A 22,075-nucleotide genomic window follows, 5' to 3' on the forward strand; every position below is an offset into this window, starting at 1 on the left:
CTGAGCCTCCTTCAGGATAAACACCACCAGCTCCCTCACCTGCTCCTCAGGGGACTTGTGCTCCAGCTCCTTCACCACCCTTTGTGCCTTCTCTGGACACGCTCCAGCACCTCAATGTCCTTCCTGAACTGAGGGTCCCCAAACCGGACATAGCACTTGAGGTGTGGCCTCACCAGTGCCAAGTACAGGGGAAGAATCACTTCCCTAGTCCTGTTGGCCACATTATTTAATGAAGACTTCTTCCCCCCACCCCAGGCACACAAGAGGCATTGGTTAGACAAAAGTGTTTATTCAGATCCCGCTGACACAAGCTTGTTGGTGGAAGCATGAGTGGAGCAGATACCGGGGAATGTCCAAATTCCCAGTGGAAGAATGTCCAAGGGTTGTGTGGCAGGCTGCCCCCAGCACATGGCCCTCAGCCCCTGGTGGGTCTCCAGCTGTCTTCCCTGGAGACACCTCCCCTTCTCAGGAGAATGCTGTACATGCAGCATGGCGGCAGTGTCCATGGGCAGCGCTGGTCCGGGCTACAGCCACAGGCATGGAGCCCCTCTGCTCCAGCAGCAGCTCCTGCTGAGCCTGCAGCCCTGGGGGACATGGTGGGTTTCAGTCTCGGGCAAGCTGGAAGCAGAGGAGAGATGGAGCTGGTGTTATGCACTTCAGTCCCAAGAGGTGTCCCCACCCAGGAGTACCCCAGCTGGGAGGATGGCCACCCAGGTGAATTTTGAACAGGGTGCTGGGAGGGTCTTGCCAGCACTCACCTCATAGGTTAGCATCATATGCTGCATTGGTGAAGGTGCCCGGGGCTCCTAGGTCACTGGAAGGCAAACACAAGGGTGTCACCTTGGAGAGTGCAGGAGTGTGTGAAGGGCAGGGGTTAGCACGGCCCTGTCAGCCCCAGAGATGCCCCCACATAAAAACAGCCTCACACAGGCAGATCTGCGTGTCAGCAGGGAGAACACAGGGCTGTGACAGTGACAGCCACCCTCCTGCAGAGCACAACTCTCACCTGGTGGGTTTCAGGAGCTTCCTCTTCTCCTCTGATAACGGTGTTGAAATGTCCATGGGGATAAAACACATAGAACAGAAAAAAACAGATCTGTTTAGTGAAAGTCATGAGAAGCTGCATCAGCAGCATCTGAAATTGAGCAGAGTTTGACAAGCATGGGATGGGGCCAGGAGAGGGCTGAAGTATTTGCTGCTTTCTTCAGAGTGATGGTGTTTATCTGGCTCTGCCGTCCAAACCTGGCTGCTGACACTTTCAGCTGGACAAACTGCCAAGGACCCAAGCAATTCAGCCAATAAAACACATGATTGGAGGCAGTCACACTGTTAAACTCTTCTGATCACCCCAGCCTCCCCTGGGACTCTGTCACCACCTTGCCTGAGAGCCCCTGGCCAAAGCTAGGGTGGGCTGCAGGAAGCATTTCTGTACCTCTGTCACTGAGCCTCTTGGCAAGGAGGGCAATGAGCCCCCCAGAGAGCACAACACCAGCTACTGCCAGGGCTGAGCCACTGCTGTAAGCCAGGACTTGCTTTAAGAAGGCACCATCCTCTGAAACAAAGCCACAGAGCCACACATCAGAAAGTTGTCAGCCCCCCACCACATTCAAGATGTGCTTGGAGGAAAGTTGGAACCTTCACAGTGCTAGAGGAGCTGGGGGGTCCCACCGTACCTGCACACACAGGGGGCTCCCTGGTCCAGTTTCCCGTGGCCTCACACTGGAGCATCTCTGCTCCCATCCGAACAAACCCCTCCTCGCAGGAAAAGGTGCATGTGGAGTTGTAGGTGAAGTTCCCGTGCACGTGAGAGCAGCTCAGCTGGCCTCTCCTTGCGGGGGCCAGCACTGGGCAGCTGATGGCTGGAGATAAAGCACAGCAGGAGCATCAAGAGGACAGGACTGATGGCAGTGGGATGGGGACGTGTGTTGGCAAGCCAGGGGATGAACTGACATAGCCTGGGGTGCTGAGGAGAGCACTCTGCTATGACAGGGCCCTCCCAGACACATGTGAGATCACAAGATGCACCTTTACAATGTGTGGGACCGCCAGTCCAGGTCCCCGTGGCTGTGCACTCACGGCTCTCTGGCCCCATCAGCACAAACCCCTTGTGGCAGGAGAAGGCACATGTGGAGCCAAAGGCAAAGTCCCCGTGGAGATGGGAGCAGGCAGCCTGGCCCATCTTGGGGATGGTCAGTGCTGAGCATTTGATGGCTGCAAGGGTGAAGAGGCACATGTCAAAAAGGAGCCTGGGAGATCACACTGTTGGGACCAAGGGGCTGGGGAACATTGTAGTGTCACCCCAAGGCAAATGGCACCCTGAGCTGTGGCAGCAGCTCTACCTTCACAGCGTGGGGCATCCCCTGTCCATTTCCCTGTGGCTGTGCACTCGCGACTGTCTGACCCCATCAGTGCAAACCCCGTCTGGCAGGAGAAGGTACACATGGAGCCAAAGGTGAAGTCTCCATGGAGGTGGGAGCAGTTTCTCTCTCCTTGTTCTGGAGCACTGAGCACTGGACAGGCGATGGCTGCAGAGACAGAGATACATTTTGAAGCTGGAATCTGTGGACTATGAGGCTAAACTGCTGGAACAAGAGGACCAAGAAGGTCCTCTGGGGAACATCCTATGGTCAACACAAGACCTGTGACACCTTGAGCAGCAGCAATACCTTTGCACTGTGGTGTGTCCCCAGTCCACGTCCCTGCGGCTGTGCACTCGCGGCTCTGTGGCCCCATCAGAGCAAACCCCTTCTGACAGGAGAAGGCACATGTGGAGCCAAAGGTGAAGTTGCCATGGAGGTGCGAACAGTTCAGCTCTCCTTGGTCTGGAGCACGGAGCTCTGGGCAGCTGATGGCTGCAAGGCAAAGAAGCACACTTCAGGCAGGAGTCTAGGGACTACGAGGCTAAGCTCTCGTAATGAGAAGACCAAAAAAAGAACATCCCGGTGTCTGGCCAAGGCCTGTGACACCTTGAGCAGGCAGCTCTACCTTCACATCTTGTTGCATCCCCTGTCCATGTCCCTGTGGCTGTGCACTCACGGCTCTTTGGCCCCATCAGCACAAACCCCATCTGGCAGGAGAAGGCACACGTGGAGCCAAAGGTGAAGTTCCCATGGAGGTGGGAGCAGTTCAGCTCTCCTTGGTCTGGAGCATGGAGCACTGGACAGGCAACAGCTGCAGGGATGGAAAAACAGTTTGAGCAGGAGTCTGAGGACTATAAGGCTAAACTGTTCAGTCTGAGAGGCTTCAGGGGAACCCTAGTGTTACCCCATGGCCAGTGACACCCTGAGTTGTAGCAGCAGCTCTACCTTCACAGCGTGAGGTATCTTCAGTCCAGGTCCCCGTGGCTGTGCACTCACGGCTCTCTGGCCCCATCAGCACAAACCCCTTGTGGCAGGAGAAGGCACACGTGGAGCCAAAGGTGAAGTCCCCATGGAGATGGGAGCAGTTCAGCTCTCCTTGTTCTGGAGCACTGAGCACTGGACAAGTGATGGCTGCAGGGACAGAGAAACACTTCAAGGAGGAGCCTGGATACTACAAGGCTGAACTGTTTGGTCTGAGACACTGGGAAAACCTTAGCATCATCCCATGGCCAGTGACACCCTGAGTTGTAGCAGCAGCTCTACCTTCACAGTGTGGGGTATCTTCATTCCACGTCCCCATGACTGTGCACTCACGGCTCTCTGGCCCCATCAGCACAAACCCCTTGTGGCAGGAGAAGGCACACGTGGAGCCAAAGGTGAAGTCCCCATGGAGATGGGAGCAGTTCAGGTCTCCCTGGTCTGGTGCTCTGAGCACTGGGCAGGCGATGGCTGTGGGGACAGAGAAGCACTTTGAGCAGGAGTCTGGGGACTACAAGGCTAAACTGTTGGAATGAAAGAACCAAGACGATGGAGAACATTTCAGGGTCAACCAGAGGCCTGGGACACCTTGAGCAGCAGCTCTACCTTCACAGTGTGGTGTGTCCCCAGTCCAGGTCCCTGTGGCTGTGCACTCACGGCTCTCTGGCCCCATCAGTGCAAACCCCTTCTGGCAGGAGAAGGCACACGTGGAGCCAAAGGTGAAGTTGCCATGGAGGTGGGAGCAGTGCATCTCTCCCTGGTCTGGTGCTCTGAGCACTGGGCAGAAAACGGCTGCAAAGTGAAGGGGTACACATCAAGAAGCAGGTTGGGAACTGGGAGACTAAAATTCTGGGAGCAAGGGGCTGGGGAACACCACAGTGTCACCCCAAGGCTCAGTGACAGCCTGCACTCCAGCAGCAGCTCTACCTTCACAGCGTGGGGCATCCCCTGTCCATTTCCCTGTGGCTGTGCACTCACGGCTCTCCGGCCCCACCAGTGCAAACCCCGTCTGGCAGGAGAAGGCACATGTGGAGCCAAAGGCAAAGTCTCCATGGAGGTGGGAGCAGTTAAGTTCTCCTTGTTCTGGAGCACTGAGCACCGGACAGATGATGGCTGCAATGGGAGAGCAGATCTCAGATATGGTATAGATAGATAGGTTAAATCTAACGATTCAGGCTGAATCCAAATCAAATCTTACCCAGACTCACCTCTTCAAAACTGTAGTTAGTACAATGATTTTTCTGCCATACAAGTGATTTTCTGGCAGGGACACAGCTGCTGCTCTGCCAGAGCCCTATTTATCCCTTGTACTACTCCGGGCCAAAGCCCCTGGGAGGAAGGACCACAGCTGCTGCAGTCCTACTCACCTCCCTCCCCTTACTGGAGCAGAGACCAGCCTCCATCCTTGTCACAGGGGCAGGAGGATGGCTTTGGGACTGTAAATAACTGCAGTGGCCACAGGGTTTTGTGCCAGCCTCCCCAGCCTGTGCCCAGGGTATGCTTTGCTGCATGCCAGGGCAGCACCCAAGGTTTGTTGGGGTGAGTGGCTCTGCTGCCTGCAGGACCACCACAGGTCAGTGCCAGCAGGGCATTAACACCATCCAGCCCAGCTGAGACAGACTCCATTCGCTGCACCTTCTGCTTTCAGACTGACACCAAGCACTTTCCTAGGCAGGCTTTTCCTTTCACAGCTATTTTGCAGGCATTCTGGTTTCCCAGAGAATCCCCAGAGGTGTCTATTGGTGAACATGCTGTGTGGGTGGGAGCAGTTGACCCAGCCCCTTTTGGGACCAGCCAGCAATGGGCACTTAATGGCTGCAGGCAGGCAGAATTTGAGGCAGGGCAGGCAGAGTTTGAGGCAGGGCAGGCAGAGTTTGAGGCAGGGCAGGCAGCCTTGTCCCACACAGTCCTTGCAGCACCATCAGCCTTGCTTGCAGCCTTGCTCTGCTCGTTTTTGTAGTAACCCCAAGTGGCAGCACTTGCTAACACCACTTCGTTATCAGCACAGGTGACCAACTGACTCATCTGATTGTTTGCAATAAAACAAAGATCAGTCATATTGCAGCCAGCAGGAAGAAAACAAGCTGGGAAAGCAAGGCCTTGGGAACCTGAAAAGCCTGGAGCACACAGGCTCAGCCCAGCTTGCCTGCGGGGATTTTCACAAAACTGGGAGCCTGCCCCTGCTGGGGATGCTGGTTACGAAACAGTCACATCACATCTCCATGCCTGTTCCCCTTAACTGCAGAAAGTTTTGCTAGTCTCAGCTGCCTAAGGCAAGTCCTGGGTTGGACCACAGGCCCACCCCACACAGGCAGCAGCAGCAGTAACTTCAAGGCAGGCTTTTTTAAAAAAGAATATAGATACAAAGATGCTGCCCACTCCCCACCCTTCCCAATACAGAGGGTCCCCAGTTGTGTCCCATGTCTGCTCCAGTCCTTGACTCATCCCATTCTTGTGCAAGGCTGCAGGTGTACCACACAGCAGCACAGGAAAGGTGGAGCAAGGCTCTTGCACCCCCGGCACTTCTCTGGGACGCCTGGTGCCTGGCTGCAAACCCTCAAGCCACTGACAGGAAGACTTTCTCTGCCCCTACAGCATAACATACCACAGCTTTCTCTCCTTTGTTGTTTCCTGCCACACTCTGTCCCTCCCACCTTGTATGTAACCTCATTTCATGAGTCCTTGTCCCCTTTCAAGGTGGCCCATCCCTGCCAGGATAGAACCTTCCCCTGGCTGTGGGACAGCAGCCTCTCTTTCCTCTTTCCCAAGATACCAAACACCTTTCCAAGGCAGATCAGGGTGGGCTTTGGGAGGTAAGAGACAGTGCCAGGGGGTTGACAGAGGAGCCAAGACACCGTCCTGACCCTGCACTTGGTGCACACAGGGCGCTGACATCTGAGTGGGATTCAAGACAGGGCACTGGGACAGCCAGGCAGAACGGGGGGCTTATCCAGAGCTCACAGCTGCTCTGCCCATTGTAGTCTCCTCAGGGAATCCCACCCCACGTGCAGCACCAGGAGATGCTTCCACAATAGGTAAGGGCACAGCAAGACTTGCCTGAGCAGCATCGGGCACACAGGGCTGGTCCCTGCAAAGCATCAATGCCAGCCCAGCCCCTGCCAGGCCCTACCTGTGCAGGTGGGGATGTTTGCTGACCACTCCTGGGAAGGCAGGCACTGCAGCATGCCCGCCCCTCGCCGCTCAAACCCCTCCTGGCACCCAAACTCGCAGGTGGAGTTGTAGCTGAAGTCTCCATAGGGGTGGCTGCAGTTCATGCGCACTCCCTTGGGCTCCAGCTTGGCACACTGCACAACTGGGAGAGACACGGTACCACAGCCCATTAGGAGCACAGGAACCCTGCTTTGTCACCAGGGTTTGGACTCTCCAGCAGGGAGGGAGGGAGGGATGGGGATGGATGTCTCACCCTCCGCGCACTCAGGGCCGTGGAAGCCGGGGTAGCACTCGCAGCGGTAGCTCCCTATGGTCTCCACGCACTCGCCGCGCTGGCTGCACGGGAAGGGCTGGCAGGAGGCTGCACACACAGGGGACGGTCATCAGGAGCTGCTGGCCACCCTGCTGAGGTCCCCAGCCTACCCAATCCAGCTCTGGTCTGCAGTCCCCCTGCTCACCGCGGTAGCACAGCGCCTTTTTCTTCCGGTTGCAGGGCTCGTCGTTCCACTTGCCAGACTGCTGCGGCCGCTGGATGTAGATCTCCACGCAGTCCTGGTTGGAGCGGCGGTTGTTGGGCTCCCCGAGTGCCCAGTTCTCCGCCTCCTTGGTCAGCGCCTTCCTGGTGCCCACCCAGGTCCAGATGCCGCCCAGCTTGCGGATGCCGATCCAGTAGTAGCGCGCATGGTAGGGCAGGCTCTTGTTGAGGTACTCGATCTCCTGCTTGTTCTGGATCGCCACCAGGTCAGTAAAGAAGGTCTGGCAGTAATTCCTGGCCTGCTCCCACGTGTAGTCCCCTTGGTCGCTGTAGTGGTACGTCCAGGCACCCACCTCCACCCACAGCACCATGCCTGTGGGAGAGGATGAGGTCTGGGATTGATGCAGAAAGGTTGGGAGCCGGGTCAGGGATGGGATCCCTTGGGATGTGAGGGTGGGCTAAGCCTGCATCATGGCCAAGAGATGCCAGTGACCAGCTGGGTGAAGGGATCAGATGAAGGGACAAGTGTGGATGAGAATGGGGCTCTAGGTACACAAAGACCTGGGTGGATCAGGCATGGCAGAAGGAGCTGAGGACAGAGGGGGATGGCACAGGGATGAGGAAGGTGGAGGTGATAGGGTGAAGGCTGAGATGGGGCAGCATGGGATGGGGCAGGCAGAGCACAGGAAGCAGAAGAGCTCCAAGCAGTGATGCCAACCCTGTCTCCAGCGCAAGGATTGAAAGCTCAGCCCCATGGCCCTGTTCCCCTGCTCACAAAGGCTTCCCTAAGGGGAAAGCCCCACTTCAAGATGTTTCCGTAAACACAGTTCCTTCCTTGAGTGCCAATGTGTACCACTTCGGTTTTCTTGCTTTACCCTGCTACAGGAGAGTCAGATTGCAGCAAGGCAGAGCAGCCAGTATACCCTCACCCCCAAAAGCCCTTGGACCCCAACCTGCTCATCTGAGCCAGAGATGGTCTAAAGAGTCTTCTAAAACTCAGTGTTGCAAAACAAGGTCTTACAAAAGTCAAGCTCACATCATGGTCATGCCCACCAGGCAGGGCAAAGCCAGAAAGTAACTGGAACCCACACCCAGAAGTGAAAGGCACTTTGCTGAAACCCTGCTCTTATTTACAGCATTTCACACCACAACTTTATGCAATCAAAGGGTTTTAGCCACAGAAAGAAGCTTCCTCCATTCTCCCCAGAAGCAGCTATCTCCACAACTGCAGAAAGCGATGTGTGGATATCGTGTCTCCATCTGTGCAGAAAGTGAAATGGGGATCAAAGTCTGCTCCAAACAACCAGCCTGGCTTACCCTGTATCTCAGGAGAGCACTATCACACTGCGGTTATGCAGACAAAGATCTGGGCATTGCAGATTAGATGCAAATACAGGTCTTCTAAAGTCTAATTAGGACCGTTGTTTGGTCCATTATTATACATTTTCCTAAGTAATTTCCCATAATTTGTCTGGTTTTCCCTGTGAAAGAGCAAACTCTTCTCTTTGTTCAACAGAACTGAAGCTGAGGAAAATGTGGTTCCCTCCTTACCTTTCAGGAATTGGGGGCTGCAGGACAGGAACTCAGGGCACCTTTGGGAGCCTGCCCCACTCTCAGCTCCCACCACCCTCCTCCTGGCCCTTGCTGCTCCCCAGCACAGCTCAGGGCAGCCACCTGCTACCCTCACACAAAGAAGCCCATCTTCTCCATGTCCATCCTCCACGTGTTCTCCTGCCTCTTTCCTCCAGCTCCACCAGTAACACCCTCTCCATGGCACAGCTCATCTGCCCTGTCTTATGCTACCTCTTGCTGCCCCACCTGGTGCTGAGCCCCAAGTGGGCACTGTTTTCCTGTGTTTTGACCCCTTGGCTCCCTTGGCAGCCTTGATACCTCTTCCCAGGGTAGTGCTCAGCACCCACTGCAGTTGAGGTGCCTTTGTCTTTTTGTTTTCTTCTCAGAGCCAAATCTCAGCCTCCTCCTGACACTTCTGCACTTGCCTCATTTCTATTCCTTAGCTCGTTCACTAAGGTTCTTAGGAAAATAATTCAGCTCACAGAGGATTGCCAGAGACAGAGCAGGCACCAGTAGGTTTTGCTCTGTGCGATGCCAGTACGTGAAGGAAATATCCTACAGGCAGCAGAGCCAAATTAGCTTCTATACTCCTGATGTTAGTTAGCAGCTTTAACTTTCCCTGATGCTGCCCCAGCTGTGCTCTGAACTCTTACACCTGTGGGTCCTGTGCCTATGTCCATGCCCCAGTCCCCAGCACGGGCGTGGCTGTAGGCAGGGGGTAGAGCTGCCTTTCCCCGGTTCACAGTACAGTGCCCCAGCTGCCACGCTGCATTTGGGGAACCAAACACCCTGCAGGGACCCCAGGCATGGCCTGGCCCTCCCTGGGGGAGCACGGTCTGCCTGGAGGGAGCTGGCACAAGCAGGGGCAACCCCCTCTCAGGCCAGGAGGATCCAGCCCTGGGGGGTGTGACTGATGAGCCCCCAAAATAACAATGCTGCCTTTCTCCAGTTCCCCAGACCTGCAGACTGCTTGGCAGCAGGGTCACACTGGGCTTACTGAGCGGGTGGTGGGTGGCTTACCCCATGCGATGGCAGCGATGCCCAGGTAGATGCCAGGAGAGCCCAGAGTCCGTGTCCTCCGAGCAGACCGCAGTCCCACAGCAGAGCCCTGACAGGGAGGGAGACGTGAGCATGCACATCCCAAGGGGCTCACACATGCACCCGCTGCTGCCAGGCAGTCCTGGCACACACAAGGGCACATTGCTTGTGGCAGCTCACACGCAGGCACACATGGTGCTCCCAGCCAGGTATGGCTCTGCTGCAGGAAGGGCCCCTTCCAGTGAGGCACTCGGGGGAGCTGTGCCTACAGCCCAGCTGGACAGTGGGGGAGACACTGCCAGCAATGCACTTCACTCCTGGGGAGCCCCTAAGTCCAGGCCGTGTCCTGTGCCCCCCGAGCCCCTTCCTGCCCAGCCAGGGCTGGCATCTGCCTCTGCAGTAGCAGTGCCCTGTGTCCCTGGCAGTCTCCTGTGAGCCTGGGGTCGCTCGGGCAGAGTGTCTCTGGGACAGGCTATGTGTCCCACAGCCCCCAGCAGCGGCACCGGTTCCTGTCAGTGCCTGCCCACAGCCCTGCGCTCCCCTAATCCCCTTTTCTAGGCAGACCCTGAGTCATCCCCAAGGAAAAGAGCGGGACGTACCATGCCGGCGCCGCAGACGCACCGTGCCCAGCCAGCGGCAGCTGTCCCGCGGTGGGCAGTGCTGCTCACGCTTCCTCCGAGCGTGCAGCGCATCGCTCCCTGCCCCTGGCCTCTTCCCCTCCCATCCCAGCCCCGCTGCCAGCCCACATCCTGCCCCACACCCCTGCCTCCCCCACCACAGAGCTCTCCAGCCCCGAAAAACCCTCCTCTCAGCCCGGGGCCGGAGGGGAACAGTGGGGTCAGCACTGGACACGGTCCTGATGGGACCTAGCTCGGCAGCAGCCCCATGGCATGGGAGCTGGTGCATCCCCACGCTGCCCTGGGGACATGACAGCCACAGGAGATGACCCACAATGAGCCAGGCTTGCCCGAGCACCCCAGGAGGTGGCAAAAGGCCCTCCAGGAAGTGCCCAGCCCTAGTCTGCAGTGCCCAGAGCACCGAGAACTCTCTGACTCACCATGTCCATGTGGCAGTGCCTACACTGGTGGTCGGAGGACAGGGGAGGGCTGAGGGGTGATGAGGTCCCTCGTGGGTGAGTGGGAGTGTGGCTCACAGCCTCGCAGCTCCTGTGCCAGATGCTCTCCTCGCATGCAGGCCTTTTGCTCTGGCTGTGAATCTTCATACACCGTTTATAAACAGTTACTTACACAATGTATTTTTCTGTGTTTACCTTTAAGTCTTTATGAGAAAGGTCCAAGAACATGCCAGAGGAACTTCCCCCTTACTTATTAACAACCTCCGTTAGGAATTTCCACCACTGTTTCAAGAACATGTCTAATTGTGTCCACCGCCCCTTGAATCATTATAATCATAATAAATCTTTTCTTACCCTGTCCTGCTCATAAGTAGAATTGCCTTGGCCAGGTTTTCTGCAGAAATTACTCTGCCCACTTCCAGCTAAAGCCAAACAAGAGCCATGCAGGTTACTTGTATTTTCCAGTTCCAGAGAAATTGATACTGCTCCACCAGGACTCATTCTAGACAAAAGGAGGAACCCATCCCACAAAGAGCCATAACCCACTACAATTACTTTATCATTGGCCAGTATAAATGAACCTTGTTTCCTGTCTCTGGATATCTTCCTTGAAAAATGTTTTACTGCAGTTGTCTATTTTTATGGAATTGCTGAGTCTGTACATCCAGTAATTCAGGAGCCCTTGCTTTTTAGCAGCTCATTTGCAGACAGCAGTCAGTTACGGGAAGGGAAGAAGCAGCCAGGCAGGCAGACAGGCTGAGGGGCAGCTGCTGGGGCAGGAGAGCAGCTCCAGATGTTGAGGGTAACCTGGTCAGGGTGAGAGCTGCCTCTCTACTGGTGAGACTGATGGGACTCAGAGGGATGTTCATGGGTACACCGCCCCAGGGCAGAGCACGCTGTGCCCCTGCCAGTTTCACTTCTGCTGAAACCCAACATGGTAGGGCAGAAACCCAACACGGTAGGGCAGAGCAGTAAAAAGAAAAATACCCCCACCTTTATTTTTGTAACTACAGATAGTTTTTGTTATTGCTTTGAATGAATCAAGGTGGCTGAGATGCAGAGGCTATTGCTGCTGCAAAGCCAGTACATGACCAAGTTCAAGCTCTTTGTGGGGGCAGGTGCCCCATGCCTGGGCTCAGAGAGGGGATCCTACATGGCAGGACGGATACTGAGGCTTGCTTTGCATGTAGTGGGAAAAGGTACACGTGCTAGGAGGGAGAGACGACCCGATTCAGCTCTGCTAGGAGCTGGTTAATCTCCAGGAACCCTTTCACATCTCAGGTGGGTTCCAAGGCTGGCTTCTCTGGAAGGGATTCAGGATGCTGCAGGGCACATGCTTCTGCTGGATTCCTGCTGCCCTGCTCACCAAGGAAGTGCCTGTCCCTGCCTGAGTAGTGCAGGGATTTCCCAGGTGCCAGGATGGTGCATCCTATCCCCCAGCCACCCCTCCGAGGGCACAGCACAAGCTGCCAGCCAGGGCTTTGCTCAGCATGGGCTCAAGGGAGCAGGCACAAAGACACTTTCCTGTGTCACCTCCTCGCTGTCCCTCTGGACCCAGGCATCTGGAATGGAGAAGTGCCTCCTTTGCTGTGCCCCGCTGCTGAGCAACAGTCGGGGCGATGCTCTCTGTGCCGTAGAGCCCTGCCCAGGCTCTGCCTCTGGGGAAGGGGCACGGCTGTGCGTTGTTTATGGCAGAGCTCCCGCCCCACGGTGGCACAGCCTGTTCCCCTCCTTGTGCAATGTCCCCGCAAACCGCAGAGGAACCGACACGGGCTGCTGCCGGCGATACAGCGGGCACCTTCCTGGGAGCCCCGCTCGCCCCGGGGAGGGCTCAGCAGCCCACAGGAGCAAGGAGGCACCCGACCTTACCCTGTCAGGACTGTGCGGTGGTACCGGCGAGGACACACACGCCTGGGTACAGCCCCGCTGCTGCCATTCCTCCATTCCTCCCTGGGGACACGGGCGGCTCTCCCTGAGGCTTTAGAGGCATCTCCTGAGCGCGGGCAGGAGATCCCCTCCCACCACAGGTCCCCAGGAAGTGCTTGACCCAAAGGGTGTCCCTGAGCTGCGGGTGCCCTTGGGCAAGTCTCCCAGTGCATAGCTCCAGCAGCCGGAGCCTCCTCCTCCACCCTGTTATCAGCTGCTACCCCGCCCCAGGCAGCACCTGATAAAATCTTTCTCACAATTTCAAAGTGTTTGGACACTGGGAGATGCGTTTGAGTGCCATCCTGGTTTGGACAGACTGAGACAGTTGCAAGAATTAGCCAGGACCAGAAGTCCAGGGACAGGTACCCTGCACCCCCCACCCACAGGGACTTTGTGGCACTGGGACAGACCTGGCTATGAATTATCGGGGTAGCTTTGGGAAATCATTCCTGCCCACCCCATCCAGACCCTCTCAGAGATGTTTCTATGACCTCAGCTATAGGACAGCTCTCTGCCTCCTGCCTTTCACTGCCAAGCTGGTGATGGAGAGCCATTTCACTGAGTACCCCTGCCTGTGCTGCCTGCCGGCTCCCTGGCACCCAGCAGCAGCCACATGGGCATGGCACAGATAAGGGTTTGCCAAACAGGATGCTTGGGGCGTAGATAACACTGACATTATCTCACTGCTTGAGTGGTAGAGCATAAACAAGTGACTCTGCCCACCCGGGGAATCCCAGGCAGCACCTCTGCCCTGCCAGTGAGCTGAGGCACAGGGTGGGTACGGGGTGCTGGGCTGCAGCTGCAGGGATGTGCCACGTCCAGGGGCTGCTCTTCAGCCAGGCAGGCAGTCCTTGCCCTAAGTGACAGCAAAACCACCCAGCCTACAGCTCCTGGGAACTGCGATTGCTCTGCTTGTGTCCTGCGGGGCTCTCCATGGCACTGTGCATCCCTGGAATGCTGGGACAGGCCACGGACCCACCTGGCCCTGCCCCAGTGGAACTCATCTTCTCAGCAGGAGAGTGGTACCAGTCACACTGGCTTGGTGTGGGGGCAACCCAGGCACAGGAGGCACTGGCAGCTGATGGAGCAGGCCACCCTCACCCTGGACATCAACCAGTGTTTTTGTCACGTCTGGTTTAATGCAGAAATTTCAGCCTTCTCCCGTCTCACATAGCAAGCCCAGAGACAGATTCCTCTGTCTGTCACCCGCTGTGTACTTGCTCCACTCCCTGGGCAGCAGATGAACATGCTCAGCACTAGGAGCTGTGTCTCCAGCCAAGGCCAGCCCCTGCACAGCAAAAGACATCCTCTCCTCTGGCCAGGAAATCCTGGGGCATCCCCTCCAGGAGGCACTGTGTTTCACCCGACACAGAGGCAACCTAGAGGACATTCTTCACCTCCTGGCAGGCCAGGGCTGAGGTTTCCTCTTCTAAAAGTTCCTCTCTCTTTCTCACCTCCCTGTTTCAGCACACAGCTGGTCCAGCTTGGCTGCTGCCAGTGATACAGCAGGCACCTTCCTGGGTGATGATTTCTCCCCTGGCATCTTGGCTATCCTTCTGCTCCAATGAGCTATTGTGTTGTCTATTTAGATTACTGATTTATTATCTGCAGGTAGGGCAGGCACTGGCACAACGTGTTTTAAAGTGTTTTTTATGCCTCAACCACTTTGCTTTTGTGGATCTACAAACTGCCCTGTCCACGCTACCTCTGCTGTTACAAACTACTGAGCTCTGCCCAGTGCAGCATCCCCTGGGTGTGTGACTCCAGGGCCATACAGCTCTCCATGCACAGGGTGGGTGGCACTTGCTGAACTTGGCTCTCCCTAAGAGTCTTGACTTCTGGGGCAAGCCCCTGCAAGAAACAAACAAAAGCTAAAATAAGGAGGGGAAGGACGTTCCTAACCACTTGTTGTCACCTTTGAAAAGAATTCTTACTCCTCTGACATTTTGCAGCTCTGCTTTAAGAGCAAGATGGTCACAGACACCAATCTAACTGGGCTTTATCCATGGGCAGAGAGGTACAGGCTCCTTCACATCTAAGCAGCAAAACCAAAAGGTCTTTTCTGACAGGAAATGGCAAGGCAACATAGGCAGTGCTTTCCTAGCTTCTTTTTATTTTCATTTACCCTTGAAAGGAAAAGGACTGTTTTGCAGAGAGGCATTTCGGGAGGACTCACTGGCTTGACAGGAGGTGAGGTAGGACGTTCTATCCCCACCCACCCCTGCTGCGCTGTGGGGTCTCAGGTGGCCCAGCCCCGCACCGGCACCGTACCTGGCTCCTCAGGGCAGGGCGCAGCTCCCCGGGCTGCCCGGCTCCGACCACAGCCGGCCCTCCTCTGCTGCCTCCGCGGCTGTCACACCGTTATCCCACGAAGGCTTTCCGGTGCTCTGCAAGACCTAGAAACCCGCTTTTGCCCTCCAGGCACTGACGTCCTTCGGCTGAGGCGCGGGGCCGGGAGCAGCGTCCTTCCCGAGGGACAGCGACGCGGGCAGTGAGCAGAGCTGTGCCGGCTGCGGCGTCCGTCCCCTTTGCCGCGGGGGTGCCGGCACGGTACCGTGGGGGTGCCGGGGGCCGCTGTGCCGCGTCCTTTGGCCCGCGGGCCGTTGCTGTCCACGATGAGCCGGAGAAGGCCTGCGCCAGGGAAGTCCATGATGACCACCCCCCAGCGCACGGGCTGGCCGCCCCGGCGCCGCAGGTGCTGGCAGCAGCGGGGGTTCACAAAGCGGGCCACCTCCTCGGGGCAGGTGAAGAGCCCATTGCCGGAGCAGAAGGTGAGGTACATGGTAGCGGGGTCTCCGCCGGCCGCCTTCTCCAGGTGCCGCCGCACCCGGGCCCACTTGCGCTCCAGTGAGAGCACGTTCCAGGCGTCGCTGATGCTCAGCTGCTCGTAGGGGATGCCCAGCACCTCCCGCGCCAGCGCCTCCAGCACCACGATCTTCCCGCGCACCTGGCCCAGGGTTGGCACCTCCTCCCGGCACCACACACAGCCTTGTCCCTCCTCCAGCAGGCAGCGGTGCAGCTGGGCAGCGAAGCCGGGCCGGGAGAAGATGGGCAGCTCCTCCTTGATGCGCATAAGCACGGCCTCGCCGGGGTGGGCGCGGAGGAAGCGCAGGGTGCGGCGCAGGACGCCGCGCAGGCTGGCCCGCTGGAAGGTGCAGAGGTGGTAGATGCGGAGCTCACCCCGCGATAGCTTGCAGCGCACATCCAGGAAGCGGATGCCGGCCGCCAGCTGGGCCTCCAGGCCCCAGCTCTGGCACCGCAGGCGCCGGCCGCCGAATAGGCTGAGGGAGTCGTGGGTGCCAGGGATGGAGAGGCGGGAGAGGGGTAGGGCGTCGGGGAGCTCCGCCATCCAGTCGGGGCAGCAGGCTGCTGGCTGGGGTACGCAGTCGAAGGCAGCGCTGCGCCGGGACCATGTCTCCATGCCACCGGGAGAGCGGGCACTCCGGCACCTGCCTGGCCCCCCGGAGCCCTGCCGTGGAGGAGAAGCAGACCATGAGCGGTGGGAACATGGCTCCCATGCATCCCGATCCTACCCTCCCCAGTGGCATCTCCCCCATGCCATGAAACCCTAGAGCATACCATACCCTATTAACATACCACATGGGCCATATATGTTGCTGCTGGTGCTTCTGTCGAACTGTACTCTTCCCCTCCCACTCTCAAGCATTCGTCCCAGTACCCCCGAGCCCTGATACGTCCCATCCTCCCCCTCGTTCACCCACCTGGGTTTGCCTGTGGCTGCGGAGCAGAGCCCGATGGACAGGCCGCGCGGCCGTGGGTGCCGGCGGCACACTGGCAGGTAGAGCGGGATGCCAGCCATTAACCCGGGGACAGTCATGACGCGCGTCCTGCCTCGCAAACGGCACGTGCACCTGGGATTCATCCTCAGCCCTCGGCCAAAGGAGAGCACTTGACAGACACACCAGGCTGGAAAACCTCCTGGCTGATCCCGACAGCAGCCATTCAGGCCTCTGCACCTCCCTCCCCAGGAATCAGGACAAACGGGATCGAGGTGCCGCGGGGCCTCTGGATGCTAACCACGGGAGTGGCTGTGCAGAGCTGCGGGGTGCCCACATGTCTACTCCAGAGCCATGTCCTGGTGGGACCTGGACCAGCCCGGTGATGATGGGCATCGTCCCTGTCAAGAGGGACAACGCACAGGCAGGCACCCGGAGCAGGAGTCTGTACTTGCCAGCACACCCCAGGACCTGCTCAGCGAGAGTTGCCTAGGAAGTGGGCTTCATGCCCTTGCTGCTCATGCACCAGTGACTGCTTCGCGCTGGAGTCACTGGAAGGCTGCCCGGCGCAGGGGTGACCCACCTCCTGCCCACGGGACACAGCTGCCGGGCCACCCCCGTCGGCAGCACACACTGAACCCAGTAGGGTTTGGAGAGGAGCCGCCGGACAGGTCACAGACTCCTCCGAGCATCCCTCCGGGGCACATCCCCTCCGCCCGAGCGAGGCGGGCACAGGGATCCCCGGAGGGCGTTCGGCTCTACCACTGCAGGGACACGGGCGGGGACAGGCCGAGAGACACGTTCCCTGCGCGCTGGGCGCAGCGGCCGGGCTGAGGGGGGCTCCCTGCGGCTGCCCCCGGCTCGGGGGGCACAGACCCGCCCCGGGCCGCCCCGTCCTGCCCCGGGAACAGCCCCGTCTTGCGTTCGGCTGCGGCTCCCCCGGCACGGAACGCCACAGCGGCGGAGCCCCGCCCCGGCCCGGCCGGGCCCCGCCCGCTGCTCTCGGCATGGCGGCGGCGGGCGGCGGCAGCGGCGGGAGCTGCTTCGTGCTGGGCGCCTCGGGGGAGACGGGCCGGGTGCTGCTGCGGGAGCTGCTGGCCCGGCGGGTCTTCGCCCGGGTGACGCTGATCGGGCGGCGCCGGCTGAGCCTGGGCGAGGAGGCGGAGGCGGCCGTGGTGCGCGGGCTGGGACAGGGCTGGCCGTGGTGGCGGGGACCGGGGCGGCGGCGCTGACCCTCGGCCTCCCCGCAGGAGCAGGCGGTGGTGGACTTCGAGCGGCTGGGCGAGCACGCCGCCGCCTTCCAGGGACACGACGTGGGCTTCTGCTGCCTGGGCACCACCAGGGCCAAGGCTGGCGCAGTGAGTGGGGACTCCCCTGTCCCCGGGAGAGTAGGGGTCCCGCTTGTCCCCTCCCCTGCCCGCCCGCTCCCTGCCTCACTGACCCTCCTCTCCCCTCGCAGGACGGCTTTGTCCGTGTGGACCGGGATTACGTGGCGCAGGCAGCAGAGCTGGCGCGGGCAGGGGGCTGCAAACACTTTGTCCTGCAGTCCTCCCGGGGGGCAAACGCGCAGAGCCGCTTCCTCTACCTCCGCGTGAAGGTGAGGGGGCAGCTGGGGTGGGATCCTGGTGTTCTGCAGGAATCACAGGATGCTGGGATGCTCGGGAAGGAAGCAGGAGCTGAGGTCTTGAGATGCAAATGGCTCTGGGGGTCCTCCTGGTGCTGCGGGACAAGGGAAGGGGCTGGCTGGACAGCTATGCAACTGGCTTCTTCTGAAGCAGCACGACACCTGCATGCAGCAGCTGTCTCCCTCCTCAAACCCCAGAAAGACCTGCTGAGGTCTCTACCCCAACCCCAGCTCCCCAGCCTCAAGCTGCGATGGCTTCATAGCTATGTGGGGACGCTCAGGGCTGTTTTCAGGTGAGACACGAACTATCCTGTGATGGAAAGCCCACAGGCTCCCCAGGTAGGACCATATCTGTCGCAAAAGCTTTTTTCCCCGTACGTTGTGTGCTGCAGCTCCCACCACCTGCTGGACTCACAGCCGCCTTGCCAGCATCTTGTGCCGGGTGGATCCATCCCCAGGCTGGATGCTGACTCCAGATGCTCTCCGGAGCAGCCTGTTGCAGTTTAGCGTGATGGTTGCAAGGGTGCGCTGCTGACCTACGGTCTGTGTCCGCCGTGGGCACTCACCCCGGCTGCCTGGCCTGGAGAGCTGATCCCTCCCTGGCCTGTTCCAGCTTCGCATTGGCGTTAGTGCCATCCTGCCCACGGCTCAGAAGCTCTCTCCTGCCCTTTCATGGGGTGGCAAGGATGGTGCTTGCAGTCATCCTTGTCTCCTTTCATCCTGCCTGGCTGCTCTGACAGGGAGAAGTGGAGAACCTGGTCCAGGCTGTTGGTTTTGATCGCTGTACCATTCTCCGGCCAGCGTGAGTAGTGGTGGAGGAGGGAGGGCACAGGGCTTGGGTGGAGGGTTGGCAGGGCAGCAGGCTGGGAGATGGAGGAAGAGAAAGGATCCATGAGGGCAGGGCTGGGGAGGGGAGTGGAGAATGCCACCAGCTGCAAATGCAGCTCATGGATGAGCAGATTGCTTCCCAGTGCTGCAGGGAACAAGCTCTGAGGTGTCCCATGGCCCATCCCAATGCTGGTGCCATGTGCCATGCACGGACAGGAGGCTTGGGCTGAAAGCACAGGTTGGGGCACATAGGTCAGAGCTTAACTCCAGATGGACCTTGACCTTCTGCAGAGGGAACACTCACCTGTGACCTTTCAGCTGTACTGTGCTCTCGCTGCCTAGGAGAGCTGGCATTCTGCTTTTGGCAGCACAGTGGGGAAAGGAGTTTAGTGTCCAAGGGCTCAGCTCTGTCACGTTTCATGACCCTGCCAAAGCCCCCAAGCCCATGTGGATTTTGGGAGCTGGTCTGGGCCTTGGTGCTGCTGGAGAATTCTGTGCGAGTCTCTAGCTTTCCCCCAGGGATTGTTTCAAGCTGACCCACCTTACCTCCTTGGCCTGCAGGGTGCTGCTGTGCAAGCGCCAGGAGTCCCGGCCCACGGAGTGGATAGCCCAGCAGTTCTTGGGTGTTGTGGCTCGCGTCTTCCCGACCGCTTACTCGGTGCCTGTGGAAACGGTGGCCAGGGCTATGGTGGCCTGTGTGCTGCAGCCAGGCGAGGGGAAGGTGAAGGTGCTGGAGAACGGGGCCATCCACGAGCTGGGAAAGGCAGTGCCACAGCAGGGCACATAGAGCAAAAGGGATGGCAGGCAGGAGCTTGAGTCACCATTCAGGTGCTCTTTGGGCTGAGGATGGATGCGTGCTTGGAGAGGCGTGGGGTGCTTGCATGGCTAGCGTGGAGCCAGAGGTATATGCACTTTTTTGCACTGTGGCTGATTCTGTCAAGGGATCAAAAATGCAGGTGCTGGCTGCTGACATACAATGTGCTCTGCTGCGTGGGTCTGTAACACTAATATGGGTAAAGATGGTGTAATCCAGGCCTTGAATAAAACCCTATGACTGATCTGGTTGTGCCGGCTTTGTGTTGAAATAATGTCTGTCACCTGCGCATCAACAACCCAGCCTCGTCTGCTCAGATTGTGTCACTTCAGGGAATGCTTGCAGGCAGGTGACAGACACAGGAAAGCAGAGACAAGGCACAGCTGCCTGTGTGGAGGCTGTACCTCACAGAGCACACGGTGGCACCAGTGCTGCTTGGATAGCAGAGCTGCTGGATGCCTAGCCGCAGCTGCTGAGGCGCTGGGAGTGGTGCCTCTGCCTGCAGCAGGTCTCTGCAAACACTCCTGTCCTCATCTGCCCAGGGTGCTGAGGGACTGCTCTGGGGACGCTGCTGTTCACACGTGGGCTGCCACTTGGTACCTGTAGTCACATAAACACCATGAAAATACTTGCATTGACTTGCAAACGCCTGTCCCTCTGGGCTTTCCTTCCGGGCACAAATGAGCCTGAGCCCAGCCCCGTGTTCCCGGGAGTGCTCTGCATGTGAAAAAGATGAGGCCAGCCCTGTGCACACCTTGGAGGGGGCTTGCTCCTGCCCAGGTGCCAGAAGGGGAGCAGGTTCCTTCTGTGGGCATGGAGCAGGCATGAGGAGCAGTGCAGTGTCCCAGGCGCGGCCCCGGCTGTTCTCAGGCCTTGTGCTTGGGGTCGAGGAACTTGGTGGCTTCACAGATGGGATACAGAACATACGTGACTCCCAAATTCCCTACTGGCCAGAGTCCCAGTGCTCTGGGTAACACTGCTTTCCAGGATTTTCTCTGACCTCACCCATGGCTCCTGTGTCAGTGACTTGGATGTGGCAAATGGAGGGAGCCTGGATCTCATCTTCTACACAAGCATTTCAGTCATCTGGTTGGACCTCAGAAGGTTGGTGGAGGCAGCAAGATGGTGTGAAGCCTGCACCTAGACAACTCCTCAGCCACGTGTGGGGCTCAGTTCAGAGGGGCCACAGAGCCACAGCTGCTGGTAAGACTGTCCCAGTGAGAGCAAAACAATACCTTTAGAGTAGTATTTAATGCCAAAAGGGAACTGAGAGGTAGGCTAGTCAGCATCACATAAGTGTGAGGAGCACAAAGGCTGGTCACACCTGCAGCACTGGGTGTGCTCAACGCTCAGAGATTTTTTTAAAAAGGGCGTGTGGTTATACAAGGGAGTGGAAATGAGTGCTGAAATGGTAAGACCTTAAAAGAAGTGAAAATTGAGATGAGAATAAAAAAAAAAAGAATTCAAGCTCTGGAAAGTTACAGGTGAGAGACAAGCCACAGAAGACATGAGGAAAGCATCCTAAAGGCATAAACATGAATTATGGCTTTGTGAGAAGCAGAAAGTTGTCCAGGGAGGCTCAAGGACAGGATGTGACCAGGCTCTATAGGAAGGAAAGAGCCATTGCAGAAAGTCTCGGTGAGTTACTTGCATTGCCCTTTGCTGCTAGGGAGCTCACACTACCATCATTCCTTCAGGGACACATATTTGAATGACTGTCCCAAAGCATGCAGGGCAAAAAAAGATATTTTTAACCCCATTTTTAGAACACGTGGTTAAAAGTCTGCCAGAAGGAGCACTCAGATGAACTGCCAAATACTCTCCTGGGTGAGAATTGCAGCGATCCCTTTACCAAAAGGTCAGCACTGTTAAATACGATGCTAGTTCTTAAAAAGTTCCAGTGGGAACCAGGAAACTGCAAAGCGGTTAGGCTGCCTTCTGTAAGAGGCACGTTGCTAGAAAGGGTAATAAAGTCTGGAAATAACAGGGCCCAGGATAAATCGGGTGTAATGGGAGATTCCACGCGGCTTTTGAGGGGGCAGTTGCAAAGCACAAGCCTGGAGCACTCTTGGAGGAAACCAGCCATTGTGTACACAAGACAATCTGCTCCTCAGAGTGCACTCAGATCTCCAAAAAGCTCTCCCAGAAGGGCTCTTACAGAAATTAAGCTGTCGTGGGAAGAAAAGGAAGGTCTGTGTAGTTTCTTATTGGAAATATTTTCTTAGCACTCCAAAGCCTAAAGCCTTGAAACACACAAAACAAACATTTCTTGCTGGACAAAGGTCTGTGGAAAATGAAAACTACTTCTGTGTAACCCTTGTTTCTGCTCAGTGGTGACAGTTTCTTTTTCAGTGTTTCAGACGAATCTGTGTTAAAATGCACAGTTTCAATCCCAGCACACAGTACAACTTCCTTATCACCCTCCCGCACGGAGTTTCCTCACACATTTTGGAGCTCAGTTCCCTAATTTGCTCTTT

The 22,075-nt window shown here is 57.6% G+C and overlaps 3 protein-coding genes across 8 annotated transcripts; 1 reads left to right on the plus strand and 2 right to left on the minus strand.

The window, feature by feature from the left end:
* Nucleotides 1-273: 273 nt before the first annotated feature.
* SELP (selectin P) lies at nt 274-14,955 on the minus strand. Of its 6 annotated transcripts, none has more exons than XM_032118225.1 (20): nt 14,867-14,955; nt 11,024-11,091; nt 10,652-10,810; nt 9,577-9,664; nt 6,968-7,357; nt 6,763-6,870; nt 6,469-6,651; nt 4,266-4,451; nt 3,945-4,130; nt 3,624-3,809; nt 3,306-3,491; nt 2,986-3,171; nt 2,667-2,852; nt 2,340-2,525; nt 2,026-2,211; nt 1,674-1,859; nt 1,433-1,552; nt 1,007-1,037; nt 759-814; nt 274-618 (listed from the first exon to the last, which is right to left on the minus strand). In XM_032118225.1, exons 3-19 carry the CDS (start codon nt 10,658-10,660, stop codon nt 760-762), a joined length of 2,658 nt encoding a protein of 885 aa, XP_031974116.1. In that variant the 5' UTR covers nt 10,661-10,810; nt 11,024-11,091; nt 14,867-14,955; the 3' UTR covers nt 274-618; nt 759. The 6 variants fall into 6 exon arrangements, with proteins under 6 accessions (XP_031974116.1, XP_031974113.1, XP_031974114.1 ...); XM_032118222.1 differs by having other exon boundaries at nt 11,024-14,446; nt 14,867-14,949; XM_032118223.1 differs by lacking the exon at nt 6,469-6,651 and having other exon boundaries at nt 11,024-14,446; nt 14,867-14,949.
* On the minus strand, nt 14,689-16,274 carry LOC116448149 (1-phosphatidylinositol phosphodiesterase-like). Its single transcript, XM_032118229.1, has 2 exons — nt 16,193-16,274; nt 14,689-16,064 (listed from the first exon to the last, which is right to left on the minus strand). The coding sequence occupies exons 1-2, from the start codon at nt 16,202-16,204 to the stop codon at nt 14,949-14,951; spliced, it is 1,128 nt and encodes a 375-aa protein (XP_031974120.1). The 5' UTR covers nt 16,205-16,274; the 3' UTR covers nt 14,689-14,948.
* A 1,050-nt stretch (nt 16,275-17,324) lies between these two features.
* Nucleotides 17,325-19,843, plus strand: HTATIP2 (HIV-1 Tat interactive protein 2). Its single transcript, XM_032118230.1, has 5 exons — nt 17,325-17,507; nt 17,583-17,690; nt 17,792-17,929; nt 18,697-18,758; nt 19,346-19,843. Exons 1-5 carry the CDS (start codon nt 17,340-17,342, stop codon nt 19,569-19,571), a joined length of 702 nt encoding a protein of 233 aa, XP_031974121.1. The 5' UTR covers nt 17,325-17,339; the 3' UTR covers nt 19,572-19,843.
* Nucleotides 19,844-22,075: the final 2,232 nt, after the last annotated feature.

The sequence above is a fragment of the Corvus moneduloides genome, chromosome 9 (assembly GCF_009650955.1).
Source record: "Corvus moneduloides isolate bCorMon1 chromosome 9, bCorMon1.pri, whole genome shotgun sequence".
Lineage (NCBI taxonomy): Eukaryota > Metazoa > Chordata > Aves > Passeriformes > Corvidae > Corvus > Corvus moneduloides.